The sequence below is a fragment of the Trichomycterus rosablanca genome, chromosome 7 (genome assembly GCF_030014385.1).
Source record: "Trichomycterus rosablanca isolate fTriRos1 chromosome 7, fTriRos1.hap1, whole genome shotgun sequence".
Lineage (NCBI taxonomy): Eukaryota > Metazoa > Chordata > Actinopteri > Siluriformes > Trichomycteridae > Trichomycterus > Trichomycterus rosablanca.
In genome coordinates, this window is record NC_085994.1 from 8,504,297 (window position 1) to 8,522,217 (window position 17,921).

Sequence of the window (17,921 nt, forward strand, 5' to 3'; positions counted from 1 at the left end):
TTTCATTCTATGTTTATATACTGTATAGTATACCTTTCTATTATTTAATTAGATGTTTATATGTTGACACCTGCACCAAGAGAAAATCCTTGTACATCTGGTACCTGGCGAAATAAAGATTCTGATTCTGATTCTAGCTTAAACACACGTACAACTGGGCTGAATTCTCAAAGCTCTTTAACTCAGTGGTCGCCATAGACCGGCACCGGCCCGTAGGTCATTTATTACCAGGCCGCACAAAAAGAATAATTACATTTTTTCTGTTTTATTGACAATTACACTCTGTAAGATGTTGTATTTAAAAGAAAAAAAGGATTCTCTTTTAATAACATATATCTGTCCCTCTTGACGTGTTTGACACGTACCTATTTCGGTCATGTGATTTAAAAAAATACAGAGACTTTGATGAGGGAAAAAAAGCTCAGGGTTCCCACTGATTTCCCATCATTGGTGAGTAGTATTGTTATGCACATTGTGTTTTTTATTATGCTCATCATATAATATTATTTTAAATCCTTCCGCCCCTGCCGGTCTGTGAAATTATATCGTATATGAAACCGGTCCATGATGCAAAAAAACGCTGGGCACCGCTGCCCCCCCCTATTTTATTTATGAATTTTCTCCCGATTTAGCGTAGTAAATTTCTCTTCCACTGCTGGGGGATCCCTGATTGCATTCGAGGAGGGTATGTTGCTGCTCACGCCTCCTCTGACCTGTGCGCAGTCCTAGCGGACCCCTTATTTTCGCCTAACCTAATCTGCTAATCAGGGTCCTTGCACAGTGTTTGAAGACCCCACCCATATAGTCCGGTCATCCCCACTAGCAGACACGGTAGCCAGTTAGAGTCTGCTGCAGGCATTGCCAATTATGCCCACTAGATGGCACCCAGCCGACCGGTGGCAACGCCGAGTTTCGAACCGAGGAGTTCAGAATCTCTGCACTGGTGTGCTAGTGGAATATACCGCTGCGCCACCTGGGCGCCTTGGGGACCGCTGCTTTAACTAATCAGATGGGGGCATAATAGAGTACAAGTACAAGATATGAATGACAGATATGAATGACAGATATGAATGACAGATATGAATGACGGATATGAATGACGCTCCTTCTATTTTTCAAATTCAAAATACGTAATGTACTATAGCTTTAAATGTGCAAGGAACAACTGTAGGTTCTAAATTCAATAGCTTTGGGGACAGTGGTAGCCTAGTGGGTAGAGCTTTGGGCTATCAACCGGAAGATTGGCGGTTCAAATCCAGGCTCTGCTATGCAGCCACTGTTGGGTCCTTGAGCAAGGCCCTTAACCCTGTCTGCTCCAGGGGCACCGTGAGATGGCTGACCCTGCGCTCTGACCCCGGCTTCCAAACAAGCTGGGAAATGCGAAGAAAGAATTTTATTGTAATGTACATCTGTATATGTATATATGACTATAAATAAAGTATATCTTCTTCTTCTTCTTCTTCTTCTTTACCAAAACTTACCTGATGATGTATGAAGACTTTAAAAAGTGACTTAAATGTGAAGTCTGGCTGAGTTTATATTCAGTTTAGTACTAAATACTCCCATTGAGGCAGATGGCTCCAGGATGGAAAACGCATGTGTGCGCATATGTGTGTGTGCGCATATGTGTGTGCGTGTGTGTGTGTGTGTGTGTGTGGGTTACCTCAGCATCCTGATTGCACAGACTGTATGTTTTTTGCAGGAGGTTTAGAAAGGACCCACTAATCTCTGTCTCCTCTAGCAAGAACTCCAACAGCAAAACCAACTGCACAGCGCTCAGCTACAACACACAAACAAGTAAGGAATTATTTCATTTCAGAACAAACGTCCAACCTGAGGTATAAAACACCAACATTTCATTAACTGTTGCTATTTTGGTACAGACTCTAATCAAATTATTTTCTTACCATGATGAGTAGACTATAAAACTACTACCTAAATGCACAAAAACCCTCAAACAAACACTAACCCGGCAAAATAAACCTCTCACATCACTTCTGTCTGTTCTTATTAGTCGTACAATTTAATAATAATAAACTTTAATCAAAAAACAGCCTAAAATGAGTCAGGCTTTATAATCCCTAAATGGCATTAAAAGCTAATCGCACTAAACCTTGTGGCATTAGTGAAAAGTTACCCGGGAGATCTTCCTTTTGACTTTGAAGAGAATTAGAAAAGCGGAGGCAGGGAGTTTATTCCACAGCCGCAGTGAAGTACGAATAAGTTGGAGAATATTAGGGTGTGCCAACTAAACCCTGTGTCCTAAAAATCCCTTAAAAATAAATAAATAAAAGGAAATTAGACTTCTATACTATTTTTAAAATGCTTTTTTGTGTAACTAGGTATAAAATTATTATTATTATTTATTAAGATTTTAACATCATGTTTTACGCTTTGGTTACATCCATGACAGGAACGGTAGTTACTCGTTACACAAGATTCATCAGTTCACAAGTTCAATATCAAACACAGTCATGGACAATTTTGTATCTCCAATAAACCTCACTTGCATGTCTTCGGACTGTGGGAAGAAAACCCATGACGCAGACACGGGAGAACATGCAAACTCCACACAAAAAGGACCCGGACCGCCCCACCTTGGAATTAAACCCAGGAACTTCTTGCTGTGAGGCGACAGTGCTACCCACTGAGCCACCGTGTCGCCCTAGGTATAAAATCATGGCAGCAAATAGAGGACAGGAGCACTGCAGGATTTAAGCATTAGTAAAACATGTACTGGTAATCATAGCAAATTTAATAAAGAATTAATCTTGAGCAGGTTTTTAAATCATGTACGTATTAAACCGTCTAGGTAAAACTGAACATTGGCATTTTAGAAATGAACCGTTAATAAAAAAAAAAAAAAGCTAGCTGCATTAATAATACATGACCAGCAAGACGTAAGACGATAAACTGTACAATTTAATAAAAAAGTTTTATATTTAATAATAATACACAGACATGAATGTGCGCATGAAAGTCTCACAAATATAAAAGCAGTAAACACTGACCTGATAACATGCTTAGATATGAGGTAATAAGTATGTACTGGAAGGTCAACCAGAAAAAAAGTAGCCTGATGGAGTCTGAGAACATCTTTCCCACAGTTCGAGCAGCAGGGCGACTCAAAGAGGAGGGGTACAGAGCAGAGGCAGAGACGGATGGAGGAAATGATGAAGGAAACAGAAAGTACAGAGAACAAGAGAGGGATAGATAGGAACATGTAGACTGCGAGAGAGATATTGAGAAAGACCGATGTGATGGGGAGATGGGCGGTGGCAGGGCTGCTATTATTACCACATTATCACATCAGGATCTGTACAGCACTGATGCACAGCCTCCTCCCTCCCTACGCCACTTCAACTTCTCTCTACGACCAAGCCCAGATCTCACACACATACACTACAGTTACATTCACACAACTGGTACCGGGATAGTTTGTTTTTTCTGTACTTAGATTTATGGTTGTTTTTAGATTTAGGTTTAGTTTTTATGCCTCATGTCTTATTTTTATTTATTTCATTTTCTAACTTTATCGGCAGTCTATCCTGGTCGGGGTCCCGGCTTCCCTGGAACCCCTGGGCGCAATGCAGTAACACACCCCAGACTGGACGCCAATCCATCATGGAGCATCGGCCATCCCCTCTGCCTCAGACAATAATGTCTGTATGTAGATGCCCGACTGGCTCATAGCACCGCTGGGGATTGGAACTAAGCTACGTAATGGGTTAGCGTAATTTATCGCTACGCCTCCTGAGCGCACATTTTATGTCCTTAAAATTTTATTTCAGCTTTAGTCATTAGGTCTTTTGGTCATCGTTCTACAGGTAGATTGAATGTAGTAAAACATTGTTTATTGGTCTCATCCTTAGTAAAAGAAAGAAATAAACAAATCTACACACAGTGTAACATCACTAGAACAGACAAACATGATGTCAGTGATGGCAGTAATGTAGTAATATTTTTTTCAGTTACAGATGCTCTGTTTAATCTGTATTATTGCTGAAGCTTGTCCTATAGTGCTGAATTGTTCATTTAACGGCCTACAATTAAACCGTCGGCCATTATATGGCAAATATGAGCTCAGCAAAAAGAGACTTGGGTGGCTCAGTGGCACAGTGGGTAGCACTGTCGCCTCACAGCAAGAAGGGTCAGGGTGTGATACTCTGTATTGACAGCCAGGATCCCTTCTGTGTGGACTTTGCATGTTCTTTCTGTATCTGTGTTACTGTCCTCCAGGTTCTACTAAAATTGCCCTAAGAGTGTGTGTGTGTGTGTGTGTGCCCTATCACACACACTTAGGACTGGCGACCTGTCTGGGGTGTTTCTTTCCCTTTGCCCAATGAGTCAGAGGCACCACAACACTGACCAGGATAATTTATTTATTAGGATTTTAACATCCTAATAAGTCAGTGCTGCATCAGAAACTAAATAAAAAAGTGTGATCATCTAAAGTGCATAGCTAAGCAACTAAATGTCCAACTTTTGAGTCCTGCTCACCAGGTCTAAACCTCATCAATAGTTTAGCACAGTATATACACCGATCAGGCATTGAGCCCCCTTTTGCTGCCCCATACACAACAAACTGTGATGCACTGTGTATTCTGACACCTTTCTATCAGAACCAGCATTAACTTCTTCAGCAATTTGAGCTACAGTAGCTCGTCTATTGGATCGGACCACACGGGCCAGCCTTCGCTCCTCATGTGCATCAATGAGCCTTGGTCGCCCATGACCCTGTCGCTGGTTTACCGCTGTTCCTTCCTTGGACCACTTTTAATAGATACTGACCACTGCAGACCAGGAAAAACCCCACAAGAGCTGCAGTTTTGGAGATGCTCTGACCCAGTCGTCTAGCCATCACAATTTGGTCACATTTTTCCTGCTTCTAACTCATCAACTTTGAGGATAAAATGTTCACTTGCTGCCTAATATATTGGTGTACACCAACACTGCTGCTCAGCCTGGGACCAACCAGTGAGTCCATCATCTCATCCCAATTCACAGCTACTAAATCCTTCAACTGTCTCTATTCCCATTTCTACACACAAATACAACCTACTGCATAAAAAAACACGTTCACACTCCAGACAATCAGAAACACAGATTTAGAATATGAATCAATCCCTAAGGTTCTTCATCTGACACCTGCTCGCCTGCTATTTTCCTGCTCATCGTATCAGGAAGACAACTTCACACGCTTTATCCGTTCCTTTCCTAAAATAGTTGGGAAATGTCTGATTACACTCTGCCTAAACGGAAAATGTGTCCACATTACTGAAACAGGGAACTGTTATAGTGTTACTTTAACAGTGTAAACACCCACAAAAGCATCACAAGGACAAAAGCTTCTCACTGTGCCTCAGCACAAGTCACATAAAACCAAAATTACAGTAACCTGAGCATGAGAAACCTAATAATGATGGGCTCCTTTGAAGGTTAGGGGATTTTTCCTCCCTGAAAGTCTCTATATGTAAAGACTTAATTTGGGAAGAAAAAGTCCTCTCACTTTTATGCCAACAGCTGAGTCTGTTCAGTCTTCGTGCCATCGTTAAACAGCGTTTTCGGGCCCACCCATGCCCATCGGATCTGGCGCCTTTGAAAGATGAGAGGAATTTAAAGTCATAAAAGCAGCGTGTAGGAGGAGCGGCTCCTTCACACTCAATTTGCCACAGGGAAGAGCAATTGTTTTGGGCAGGCAACAAAACCCTTTCCACCTTGAGGATCAAACAGGTCACCCAAATCTGAGGAATCTCAAATTCTGTCCAGTGAGATGAGATATGACCGACGGTTCATCAGTCACTCGAGTAAGAGTAGTTTACCGTAATCCATCAGTAAGTATAAAAGCCAGGGTTTTCCATCACAGGCCTACAGCACTGAGGAGGCTTGGACTGGGATCAGTGGCGACATTTCAAAGCTCTCTTGGGTGATTTAGGGAGGAAAAGAGGCTGTGGTTTTTTAATGGAATGTGACTCTATTGAGCTGAAAAATCAGCTTTTAGTAGCTGTTTCTGGAAGTAAATATCTCAACCCTAAATCAAAAAAAGTTGGGACAGCATGGAAAATGCAAATAATAAAAAAACATTTCTTACATTTACTTTGACTTTATTTGATTGCAGAAAGAATGAACTCAAGATAACTGACTTTCACCTCATGCACAACTTCAGGGATGAATTACAACCTCAAATCAGAAAAAGTTGGGACAGCATGGAAAATGCAAATAATAAAATAACAGTGTAAATTATAATAGTTTCTTACATTTACTTTGACTTTATTTGATTGCAGACAGGATGAACCTGAGATATTTCATGTTTTGTCTGCTCAACTTAATTTAATTTATTAATAAACATCCATTCCTGCAACACATTCCAATAAAAGCATTTACCACTTCGTAATGTTGCTATTCCTTTTCACCACACTTAAAAGACGATGGATACCAAATGATTTAGTGTTTCAGCTTTTATTCTGTCCCATTCTTTCTGCAAACACGTCTTAAGATGTGCTTTCCTGGATGCTGATTTGTACCAAACCATGATTACAATCACCTGTTTCGAATCACATAATTAATTAGTTTTTTCACCTCATTACTAGCCCTAAATTGCCCCTGTCTCAGCTTTTTTTGGAATGTGTTGCAGGCCTGAGATGCAGGAATGAATGTTTATTAATAAATGAAATAAAGTTGACCAGACAAAACATGAAAAATCTCAGTCATCCTTTCTGCAATCAAATAAAAGTCAAAGTAAATGTAAGGAACACTGCATTTTTATTTTATTTGCATTTTCCATACTGTCCCAACTTTTTCTGATTTGGGGTTGTAAATAAAAACGTCTAAAAATCTTCATATACATATTTTTAAAAATTAAACCAAGCCAATTAGTGATTCATTTCAGTGACTGCGTTTTAGTCCCACTCAGGGTTGTGGTAGATTCAATGCCAGCAATTAGTCAAGTCAAGGCGGCAATCCAATGTAGGACATCCCACACTTACTGTACATATTTACTCACTTACTCACACCTACGAGTAAATTAAAGAAGTCAGTCCTGAATGTTTTTGTGTAATGAGAGGAGTACAGGGAGGGAACCCAAGTGGGCATGAAAGAAAAGACAACAGCCAGGGTAGTGTTTGGCACCAACTTTACCAGCTGCACCATTGTGCTGGCCATAAACAAAAAGCAGAGATACTAAACTGTGTACCGTTGCTAAGTATGAACCCATAGTTACCTAAAAATAACTCTAAATCCCAAAATGCATTGCCAATAAAGTCATCAAAACAGCTCCCCATCAACAATTGTTTGTTTTGCAATTTCTGTATAAAAAATTGCTTTGGATTATGGGTAATGTACAACTTAATCACTTCTGTTTTTACATGGTTTCTTTCTTTTTCTCCCGCATTTTAGCGCATCAAATTTTTACCCGATTGCATTGTGCTTCCTCTCCACTAATGCCGACGCCCGCTCTAATTTGAGGAGAACGAAGCTAACCCTCGCCCCCTCTGACACGTGGGCAGCAGCCGTATGCATTTTTTCACCCACACTAGGCGAGTGTATATATATATATATATATATATGCGAATCAGCCTTGTGTATGGAGAGACACACCCTGATCCTCAAACTTTCTCCACCTTTGTGCAGGTGCCATCAATCAGCCAGCAGAGGTCGCAGTGGCATCAGTCACGAGGAGGCTTAATTTTCCACCCCTATATGAACAACAGGCCAATTGTTGTTCATGCAGCCGCCCAGCCCAGACGGATGGCAGAGCTGAGATTCGATACAATGTATTAAAAATTCCAGCTCTAGTGTGCTAGCATGTTTTACCGCTGCGCCACCTGAGCGCATTAAAAATCAACTCCCTATAACAAAAACTGCATTTGTACTTCCAAAACCCCACTGTTGAGCTCTAGAGTGCTCATGTAAGGCTGTGCCATCATTAAATCCCTCATGAAGGCAGCAACAAGAAACCCAGTCAATCTCCCTCCCTCAGGCACATCCTAAACAACTGTCACCAGGATGATTGCATAGCTGAGATTTAAACTTGAGATCTCAGTGACGATGGGCTAACACATTTGCCCGTTGAGCCACCCAAGCGCCCTGAGATGGTCTGTCTAACAACAGTGATGAAGTTCCAACATCAGATGTGTTCATTTGATTGGTAGCACATCCAAGTTGAGCCTTTTGACATCTAATGAAATAAAAATAGTGCATAATTATGTTTGCTTTAGACAAATGATTATTACTACATTATTCCCACAGCAGCATCAGTCCTGCACCAGCAGTGTTAACAGCCAGTTACAGCGAGGGTATACAATTACCAAACAATATGCAATCTGATGCTTATATTCTCATGCTCAAAACAGCTATCCCAGCAACTCAGTCAGCTGCTAAAATGTCACTTTGTACTCACACAAGCATGTTTGGGTGGTGCATCAGTATAAAGTGCTAGCCCACCACAGTGGAAACTCGTATTCTTGTCTCGTTGGTACCACTGGCCTGGACAAAATTGGTTCCATGACAGCAGAAGCATCAAAAGAAAGCAACTTTATGCTCTCTGAGGAATCTGCTGCTGTGAAATTTAAAACACTGGCAGCACAATTTTTTTAATGCATTTTCTCCCCTTTTTCTCCCGTCTATTTAGCACGTCCAATTGCCTGATTGCATCATGCTTCCTCTCCATTAATGCCGACCCCCGCTCTGATTCGAAGAGGACGAAGCTAACCCACGCCCCCTCCGACATGTGGTCGGCAGCCATATGCATTTTTTCACCCACACTAGGTGAGTGCATATATGCAAATCAACCTTGCGTACGGAGAGACACACCCTGATCCGCACTCTTTCCCCGCCTCTGTGCAGGCGCCATCAATCAGCCAGCAGAGGTCGCAGCCGCATCAGTCACGAGGGGTCCCTACCGGCTTAGTACCCCACCCCTATATGAACAAGAGGCCAATCGTTGTTCATGTGGCCACTCAGCCCAGCCGGATGGCAGAGCTAAGATTCAATACGATGTATTCGAGATCCCAGCTCTGATGTGCTAGCGTGTGTTTTTACCGCAACGCAAATTTTTAATAATTAAACAAATCAAAGTTTAATTACAAATCAAGTCAATGGTAAATAAAAAAATCAACAATGAGTGGGCAAAATGTATTCATATTTTTAGGTTGGTACAAAGCATGAGAGTTTACTGTGTAACTGATGTCTTGTTTACACCTCGTCTTTTTTATTTAGTCTGATAGTTTGCAGTTTGGGACACAGCCAGTGTATAATTCTTCTAGCTGCCGCTTTCTTAAATCTCAGTTTGTCCCTTTATAAAAATGCTTGGGCTTAAATTAGCCATTTTTATGCTTACATTACTTAAATGACCGCTGGGGCAGGGGTAGCTCAGAGGTTAAGGTACAGCACTAGTAATCGGAAGGTCACTGGGTCAAGCCCTACATCTGCCAGCTTGTCAATGTTGGGCCCTTAAACAAGACCTTTAACCCTCAATTGCTTGCAATGTATACAATCTTATGCCTAGTTCACACTACACGATTTTTGCCCTGATTTTCGTTTGCTGACTGCTCGGCGCTAGATTTGCCGGCTTGGCTATCGAAACTCGGCTCTCAAACACTATGTGTGAACTACTCAACAACTGGAGTCGTGTAGTGTGAACTTGGCATTAGTTGTAAGTCGCTTTGGATGAAGGCATCTGCTAAATGCTGAAAATGTAAACGATCAACAATAATTCAAAAATACAGTGCCTTGCAAAAGTATTCAGCCCCCTTGAACTTTTCAACCTTTTGCCACATTTCAGGCTTCAAACATAACGAAATGAAATTGTAATTTTTTGTGAAGAATCAACAACAAGTGGGACACAATCGTGAAGTGGAACGAAATGTATTGGATATTTTAAACTTTTTTTAAAAATAAAAAACTAAAAAGTGGGGCGTGCAATATTATTCAGCCCCTTTACTTTCAATGCAGCAAACTCACTCCAGAAGTTCAGTGAGGATCTCTGAATGATCCAATGTTGACCTAAATGACTGATGGTGATAAATAGAATCCACCTGTGTGTAATCAAGTCTCCGTATAAATGCACCTGCTCTGTGACAGTCTCAGAGTTCTGTTTAAAGCGCAGAGAGCATCATGAAGACCAAGGAACACACCAGGCAGGTCCGAGATACTGTTGTGGAGAAGTTTAAAGCCGGATTTGGATACAAAAAGATTTCCCAAGCTTTAAACATCTCAAGGAGCACTGTGCAAGCTATCATATTGAAATGGAAGGAGTATCAGACCACTGCAAATCTACCAAGACCCGGCCATCCCTCTAAACTTTCAGCTCAAACAAGGAGAAGACTGATCAGAGATGCAGCCAAGAGGCCCATGATCACTCTGAATGAACTGCAGAGATCTACAGCTGAGGTGGGAGACTCTGTCCATAGGACACAATCAGTCGTACACTGCACAAATCTGGCCTTTATGGAAGAGTGGCAAGAAGAAAGCCATTTCTCAAAGATATCTATAAAAAGTCACCTGGGAGACACACCAAACATGTGGAAGAAGGTGCTCTGGTCAGATGAAACCAAAATCGAACTTTTTGGCCACAATGCAAAACGTTATGTTTGGCGTAAAAGCAACACAGCTCATCACCCTGAACACACCATCCCCACTGTCAAACATGGTGGTGGCAGCATCATGGTTTGGGCCTGCTTTTCTTCAGCAGGGACAGGGAAGATGGTTAAAATTGATGGAAAGATGGATGGAGCCAAATACAGGACCATTCTGGAAGAAAACCTGTTGCAGTCTGCAAAAGACCTGAGACTGAAACGGAGATTTATCTTCCAACAAGACAATGATCCAAAACATAAAGCAAAATCTACAATGGAATGGTTCACAAATAAACGTATCCAGGTGTTAGAATGGCCAAGTCAAAGTCCAGACCTGAATCCCATCGAGAATCTGTGGAAAGAGCTGAAAACTGCTGTTCACAAACGCTCTCCATCCAACCTCACTGAGCTCGAGCTGTTTTGCAAGGAAGAATGGGCAAAAATTTCTGTCTCTCGATGTGCAAAACTGATAGAGACATACCCCAAGCGACTTGCAGCTGTAATCGCAGCAAAAGGTGGCGCTACAAAGTATTAACGCAAGGGGGCTGAATAATATTGCACGCCCCACTTTTCAGTTTTTTATTTCTAAAAAAAGTTTAAAATATCCAATAAATTTCGTTCCACTTCACGATTGTGTCCCACTTGTTGTTGATTCTTCACAAAAAATTACAATTTCATATCGTTATGTTTGAAGCCTGAAATGTGGCAAAAGGTTGAAAAGTTTAAGGGGGCTGAATACTTTTGCAAGGCACTGTATCTGAGACTGTCAAGAACGCAACTGAGAGCGAGCGAGTCTTAAAAACCCAGGCTTAAATCATGTAGTGTACACTTCACATGATGAAACTCTAAAAGCATACACTTGCTGCAGTCAAAAACCAAAGCCACATAAAAACACACACCCTTACCCTGCTGGCATGCCTAAAAAAGTGCACAGCCACACTGTGTACTGCAGCGAACCTCCAAAACCAACTACTCCACAAGCCTGTGTTTGCTTTTCCGCTGACTTTTTCATTCCTACCCACATGAAAGGACCTGCTCATGCCGTGCCCATTAAAGCCATGGAAAGCTTGATGAAAAATGATGAACTTTTTTTTTTAGCTTAAAGAAGGGTTTCCTGTGCCAGTATTTGGCTCTGACTAAACACCAGCAGAAAGGCAAGTTATGGTCCGTGTTAAAATGCTAGTTATCAGCGCTGAGTGCTGATTAATTTCTCCAAACTCCTTTGATCAGAATAACTAAAAAAAACAGAAACACAAAAGAAGCTGTTGCGATTCATTCTGTGTCTGATTGTGAAGGGGTGGAGACACGTCGCAAGCAACTCGCTGGATAAAAAAGGCAGACTGAATTGTGGAAAGTGAAAGAGACATGAACCACACCCTACCGCTGCCGCTTACCCACATACCTCAAGCTCATAATCACCGGGCTTCAGTTAGAACTATACAAAAACACAGACGGCTCGAACATTCTTCAATAATCCCGCTAAGGAAATCAGTCATGTCTTCCTAGACAGTCTGGAACTAAGTTCAACATCTATTACAGCTATTTTTATTAGGTCTAAACACTAAAGCCTGGATTTAGTCAAACTTCTGCTTTGCATGTGTGATTTAATGGCTGATATGTGCCTGCTGCTTTACAAAGAAATGGACAAACAATATTTAAATTATGTTTTGGGATCCTCAGTAAGAGATTTTCCCAGGATTTCTCAGTAAGAAAATTCCCAGAAACAGAATTAAAGAACATGCAAACCACTCCGAAACAACCCTGGCCACACAGCCAGGGAATCAAACCCAGGCCCTTCTTGATGTAAGGCTACAGCACTAGCCACTGCACTACCGTACTGCCCACCACTAAATAATAAATCAATCAATTACAAACTGTTAGCACAACATTCTGTCACAGATGCAACTGCTCAAATGCTTAATAATCAAGTACAAAAGTGTACTGCAGCTAAACTACATACACTAAAATGTTTTGGCAACAAAATAATGAATAAATAAACTGGCGCCCATGTGGCACAGCGGGATATTCCACCAGCACACCAGCCCTGAGATTCTGAACTCCTCGGTTCGAAACTCGGCGTTGCCACCGGTCGGCTGGGTGCCATCTAGTGGGCATAACTGGCAGTGCCTGCAGCAGACACGTTTCTGCTAGGGTGGGATGACCGGACTATGTGGGTGTGGGTGGGGTCTTTAAACCCTGTGTAAGGATAAACCCTGATTAGCAGTTAGAGAGGCACCTGTGCAGAACGCATGGGTGAGAAAGGTTTCGCTAAGGGCTGCGTGTGGGTCGGAGAAGGCATGAGCAGCAATATACCCACCCCGACTGCAATCAGGGATCCCCCAGCAGCGGAAGACAAATTGACCACGCTTAATTGGGAGAAAATGAGAGAAAATACATATATAAAATAAAATTAATTAATTAATTTAATTAAATAAAAAGAATAAAATGATACATTTCTACTGAATATGGTGATACATCTCAATTAATTCAGCCTTCGAAATGTTTTGAAAATGGCATGCTTAATGTCTGTTCTGTGTAGTATGCTACATTAGTAGTCTACATCAACAGTAGTGTGGGTGGCACGGTGGTTAAGTGGGTAGCACTGTCGCCTCACAGCAAGAAGGTCCTGGGTTCGATCCCCAGGTGGTCCAGGTCCTTTCTGTGTGGAGTTTGCATGTTCTCCCCGTGTCCCCGTGGGTTTCCTCCGGGTGCTCCAGTTTCCTCCGACAGTCCAAAGACATGCAAGTGAGGTGAACTGGAGATACTAAATTGTCCATGACTGTGTTCGATATAACCTTGTGAAATGAAGAACCGTGTGTAATGAGTAACTACCGTTCCAGTCATGGATGTAACCAAAGTGTAAAACACGACGTTAAAATCCTCATAAACAAACAAACAATTAACAGTAGTGTACCCTGTTATCATACCATGTTATCACTAAGCTGTAGCCTAGTGGTTAAGGTACTGGACTAGTAACCAGAAGGTCACTGGTTCAAGCCCCACCACTGCCAGGTTGCTGCTGTTGGGCCATTGAGCAAGGCCCTTAACCCTCAATTGCTCAGACTGTATACTGTAACTATAATGTAAGTCGCTTTGGATAAAGGCGTCTGATAAATGCCGAAAATGTAAATGTAAATGATATTAAGGATGTATTGAGCTGTTTGAGATGTAGCCAGTACTGGAAGGTACTGCACAAAATGTGCATCAGATTAGTAGCTGTACTTTAGTTAAATCAATTTACACATACAATCTTTAATCTTAAAGCATATTCAAGTCTGGTTAATCATCAACAAACTCCTGTTACTTTTGTTACTTTTTATCTTTACTTTTATTGATTTGGTAGATGCTTTTATTTAAATTGACTTACAATGTTCTATTTTACGTTCCATTTCATCACTGTCACAATGAAAATCCACATAATGGCACATAATATTTATCAAGGCAAAGCCACAAAAAGTAAAGCTGTGTTATTTTATTATCTGTAACATACAATTCTTGCTAAACCTTGTTACATGCTCATCTCGAACACTTTCTCAGGGTGTGTTCATGTGTCCACGTGTAAACAAATGCAAACCTTTTCAGATTCAGAGCCTGTCAGACCATTTTATCCCATAATGAGCGAGTAAAGCTGAACAAAATGCATGACTGAAAGCCACATATGTGAGAAAAACACTGCAGTCTTTGTCATATAGAGTTAAACACTGAAAATGTGTAGGAGTTTCTGTCATCCTTTATCAGCTGATAAATGTCTCAACGGCTGAGTGAACACGACAAACACGAGTAATTCTTCTCATGTTGTGTATGTCTAGAACAATAGTTTTTCTGACGTGCTGGTTCAGGTTTAGTCTAAATAAGTGACAGTTACAAGCACAGAAACAGAGGAAAACAGTGCTCTGCAAAACCAACAAGAACACAGACAATCATAATAACAGTAATAATAATGATGTCAAGAACATTTGTGTTTAGTTACTATAGAATAGTGCAGGAGTGTGTGTGTGTGTCTGGTATTCACTACAGAATAGTGCATGTGTGTGTTTGTGTGTGTGTCTGTTACTCACTACAGAATAGTGCATGTGTTTGTGTGTGTGCCTGTTACTACAGAATAATGCATGTGTGTGCATGTGTGTGAGTTTACTTACTGACTACATAAGTGTGTGTGTGTTTACTCGCTTACAACACAATAGTGCCTGTGTGTGTGTGTGTGTGTATCTGTTACTACAGAACAGTGCATGTGTGAGTGTTTACTCGCTTACTACAGAAGAGTGTGTGTATGTGTTTACTCGCTCACTACAGAAGTGCATGTGTGTGTGTTGACTCAGTCACTACAATAGTATGATGAATGTATGAAGTATGAAGTGTGTGTGTGTAGTTGCTTACTATACAATAATGTGTGTGTGTATGTGTTTACTCACTCACTACAGAATAGTGCATGAGTGTGTGTTGTCTCAGTCACTACAGTAGTATGATGTACTGTATGTATGAAGTATGAAGTGTGTGTGTGTGTGTACTTGCTTACTATAGAATAGTGCATGTGTGTGTATGTGTTTACTCACTCACTACAGAATAGTGCGTGTGTGTATGTGAGTGTGTGTGTGTGTTTACTCACTCACTATGGAATAGTGCATGTCTTTGTATGACACTTTAAATTACAGCAAGCTGTTGGCTTATATTTAAGGGTGGAGCACTTGTCTTCTACCAGGACTGACACTGTTATGTGTAAAATCACAACAACACTGCTACACCTGCTACACATATATATAGAAGTACAATACATTACCATGACATTAGCATGTAAATCATCAGTGACATGGTCCAGTAACACCAGTTGAACTGTTCATATGGAACCAATGTCAGACTGATTTTCCCTGACTGAAAAAGCTCGACATGTTCAGGCTTAGCTCATAGTTTCAGGATGAGGTATGTGATGTCATGTGTAGATGATGCCAGCATAAAGTCATCTTTTTAAGAGCAGATACACATCTCAATTCTAGCTCACACCAGGACGCATGCATCCTGTCTTTATTCTTTTCTATGGCAACATCAAGGGATGTCAAATCAGAACTATGAGAGTGCACACGCTGAAGGATGAGATCTTGTGCTGGAACCAAAACACTTGGAAACACCACAAAGTGGACCAGGAGTGTTAGAGATGAAATGTTTAAAATGTCTGACTTATTCACATTTTAGATCAAAAGAACATTAAAGCACAATATATACAATTAAACCTTTTGTATCTGGTTAAACTGTGGACTGTAGTACATGAGGTTAGCATGGGCACTCTGACAAGCTTCTGACTAAACAGCCTAAAGATGTGATGCACTGTGTTTTGACACATTTACCTCATCACCAGGATTAAAATCTGCAATTTGAGCCACACTAGCTCTTTTGTTGGTCTATACCAGGCGTCATACCCTTCATATCCTTTGGCATTACTGAGTCTTGGCCAAAAAAACAATCTGTCGGCAATTCGTGGCTCATCCCTCTCAGTCAGTGGGTGATTATCATGGCTGCCTGTGAGCACCGCTCGCCGTTTTAGAGACACTTTAACCCAGTCGTTTGGCTATTACAATTACACCCTTATTAAAATCTTTCAGATCTTTATGCTGATCTTATCTGCTGCATTTAGGGTGGCACGGAAAGCACCAAAAACACGGGTAGCACTGTCGCCTCCTGGGTTCAATCCCCAGATGAAGCAGTCCAGGTTCTTTCTATGTGGAGTGCATGTTCTCCTTGTGTCTGTGTGGGTTCTGGTTTCCTCCCACAGTCCAAAGACATGCAAGTGAGGTTAACTGGAGATACAAAATTGTCCATGACTGTGTTTGATATTAAACTTGAACTGATGAATCTTGTGTAACGAGTAATTACCTGTCCTGTCATGAATGTAACTAAAGTGTGTAAAAACATAAAGTTAAAAAAAATCTGCTGCATTGAAAGTGTACTACTAGTAACTACCATCAGCCCAACATTTAATACATTCCTGACCATGATGTTCACATTTCTATTGCCATGTAGATTTCAGGATGGGGGTGCTAATGTTTTGGCTGATTGGTGCATATTGGTTCTATTTATACAGAAGTACTAAATGTGCCTATGCAGAATAATGAGTAGATTAAGATTACAGAGATTATAGAGAGGCACTTAATAAATAAATAATATTGTATGAAATACATACTGTTTTTCATAATGCATCTTTACAATAATCAATTTTATAATAATACCATCATACTGTTCTGAAACACTATACTCTTGTGTTCTGCATCCTTATACAATGCTGCATTCTACTGCACTAAATAACATTATAATAACACCCAAATGTTGCACTTATTTAAAACTCTATTCAAAGGTTCTGGAGCCTCTGTTCAAACTAATGTTGTAAATTTTCAACTGAAAAAAATAATGCAACTAAATTATTGCAGCAAATTATTAAACATAATTTAGATGCACAAAATGTATGAACTAGTTTCAGAACTTGTTAGGCCTAACTTATTAGGACTACAATTTTGCTTGCACACACAGATTTCCAGCATCTAGATAAGCCAGAGGCATTTTGGAAACAAGTGCTGAGGACTGATTAAGTAAAATGTTCATTGACCAAAATCACCAGGTGTCTGTTAGTTGTAAAAAGAAGCAGCATTTAATTAAAAAATAATGCTAACTGTAAGCATGAGGTGCTCAATATCGCTGTTGTCAGCTCCAACCAGTCTGCATCGCTACCATTTTGCCACATCACATCACTGCTGGTATGAATGGAGTGTAATTAAGGGAGCTGTAGGAGTTAGAGTTGGTTTCAAACAGAGTAACACAAAGATATGACTAAAAAACAGAAGATGGGACTATAAACCAGAGGTCCTCAACCACCGGGCCGCAGACTGGTACCGGTCCGTAGGTCATTTATTACCGGGCCACACAGAAAGAATGAATAATAAAAGATCGCCAGAAAGCAGTTTTTACTGCTTCTATTTCGGGTGTTACTGTCTTATTGTTACCCCTAGGTGGACGCAGTGTCTCATTGCAATGAAAAGCTCATTTTACATCATTTGTGAGCAATATTATTAAATCCTCCCTTCCCCGCCGGTCCGTGAAATTATATCTTATATGTATCGGGTCCGTGGTGCAAAAAAGGTTAAGAAACGCTGCTGTAAACTACTGCTAAACAGCAAAGCAAAGCAAAGCTAAACAGCAAAGTTCAAAACCCATCTTGTACTCTGAAGTGCACAGTTAAAAATCCTATTTTGAATAAGCATTTTATACTTGAGCAGGTTTTATTTGCAACCTTGGAAACTAACCTGTTCTTTACAAAAGCTCTGGTTTCTGCCTTTGCGCTCCTTTCCCTTTGCAGAGGTTCTT

The 17,921-nt window shown here is 40.8% G+C and overlaps 1 protein-coding gene across 1 annotated transcript in view; it reads right to left on the reverse strand.

The window, feature by feature from the left end:
- aopep (aminopeptidase O (putative)) overlaps positions 1-17,921 on the reverse strand; it is a 142,128-nt gene that overhangs the window by 29,366 nt on the left and 94,841 nt on the right. The window contains exon 13 of the mRNA XM_062998927.1: positions 1,664-1,780. Coding sequence (XP_062854997.1) covers positions 1,664-1,780 — 117 coding nt within the window. The remainder of the gene's footprint in view (positions 1-1,663; positions 1,781-17,921) is intronic.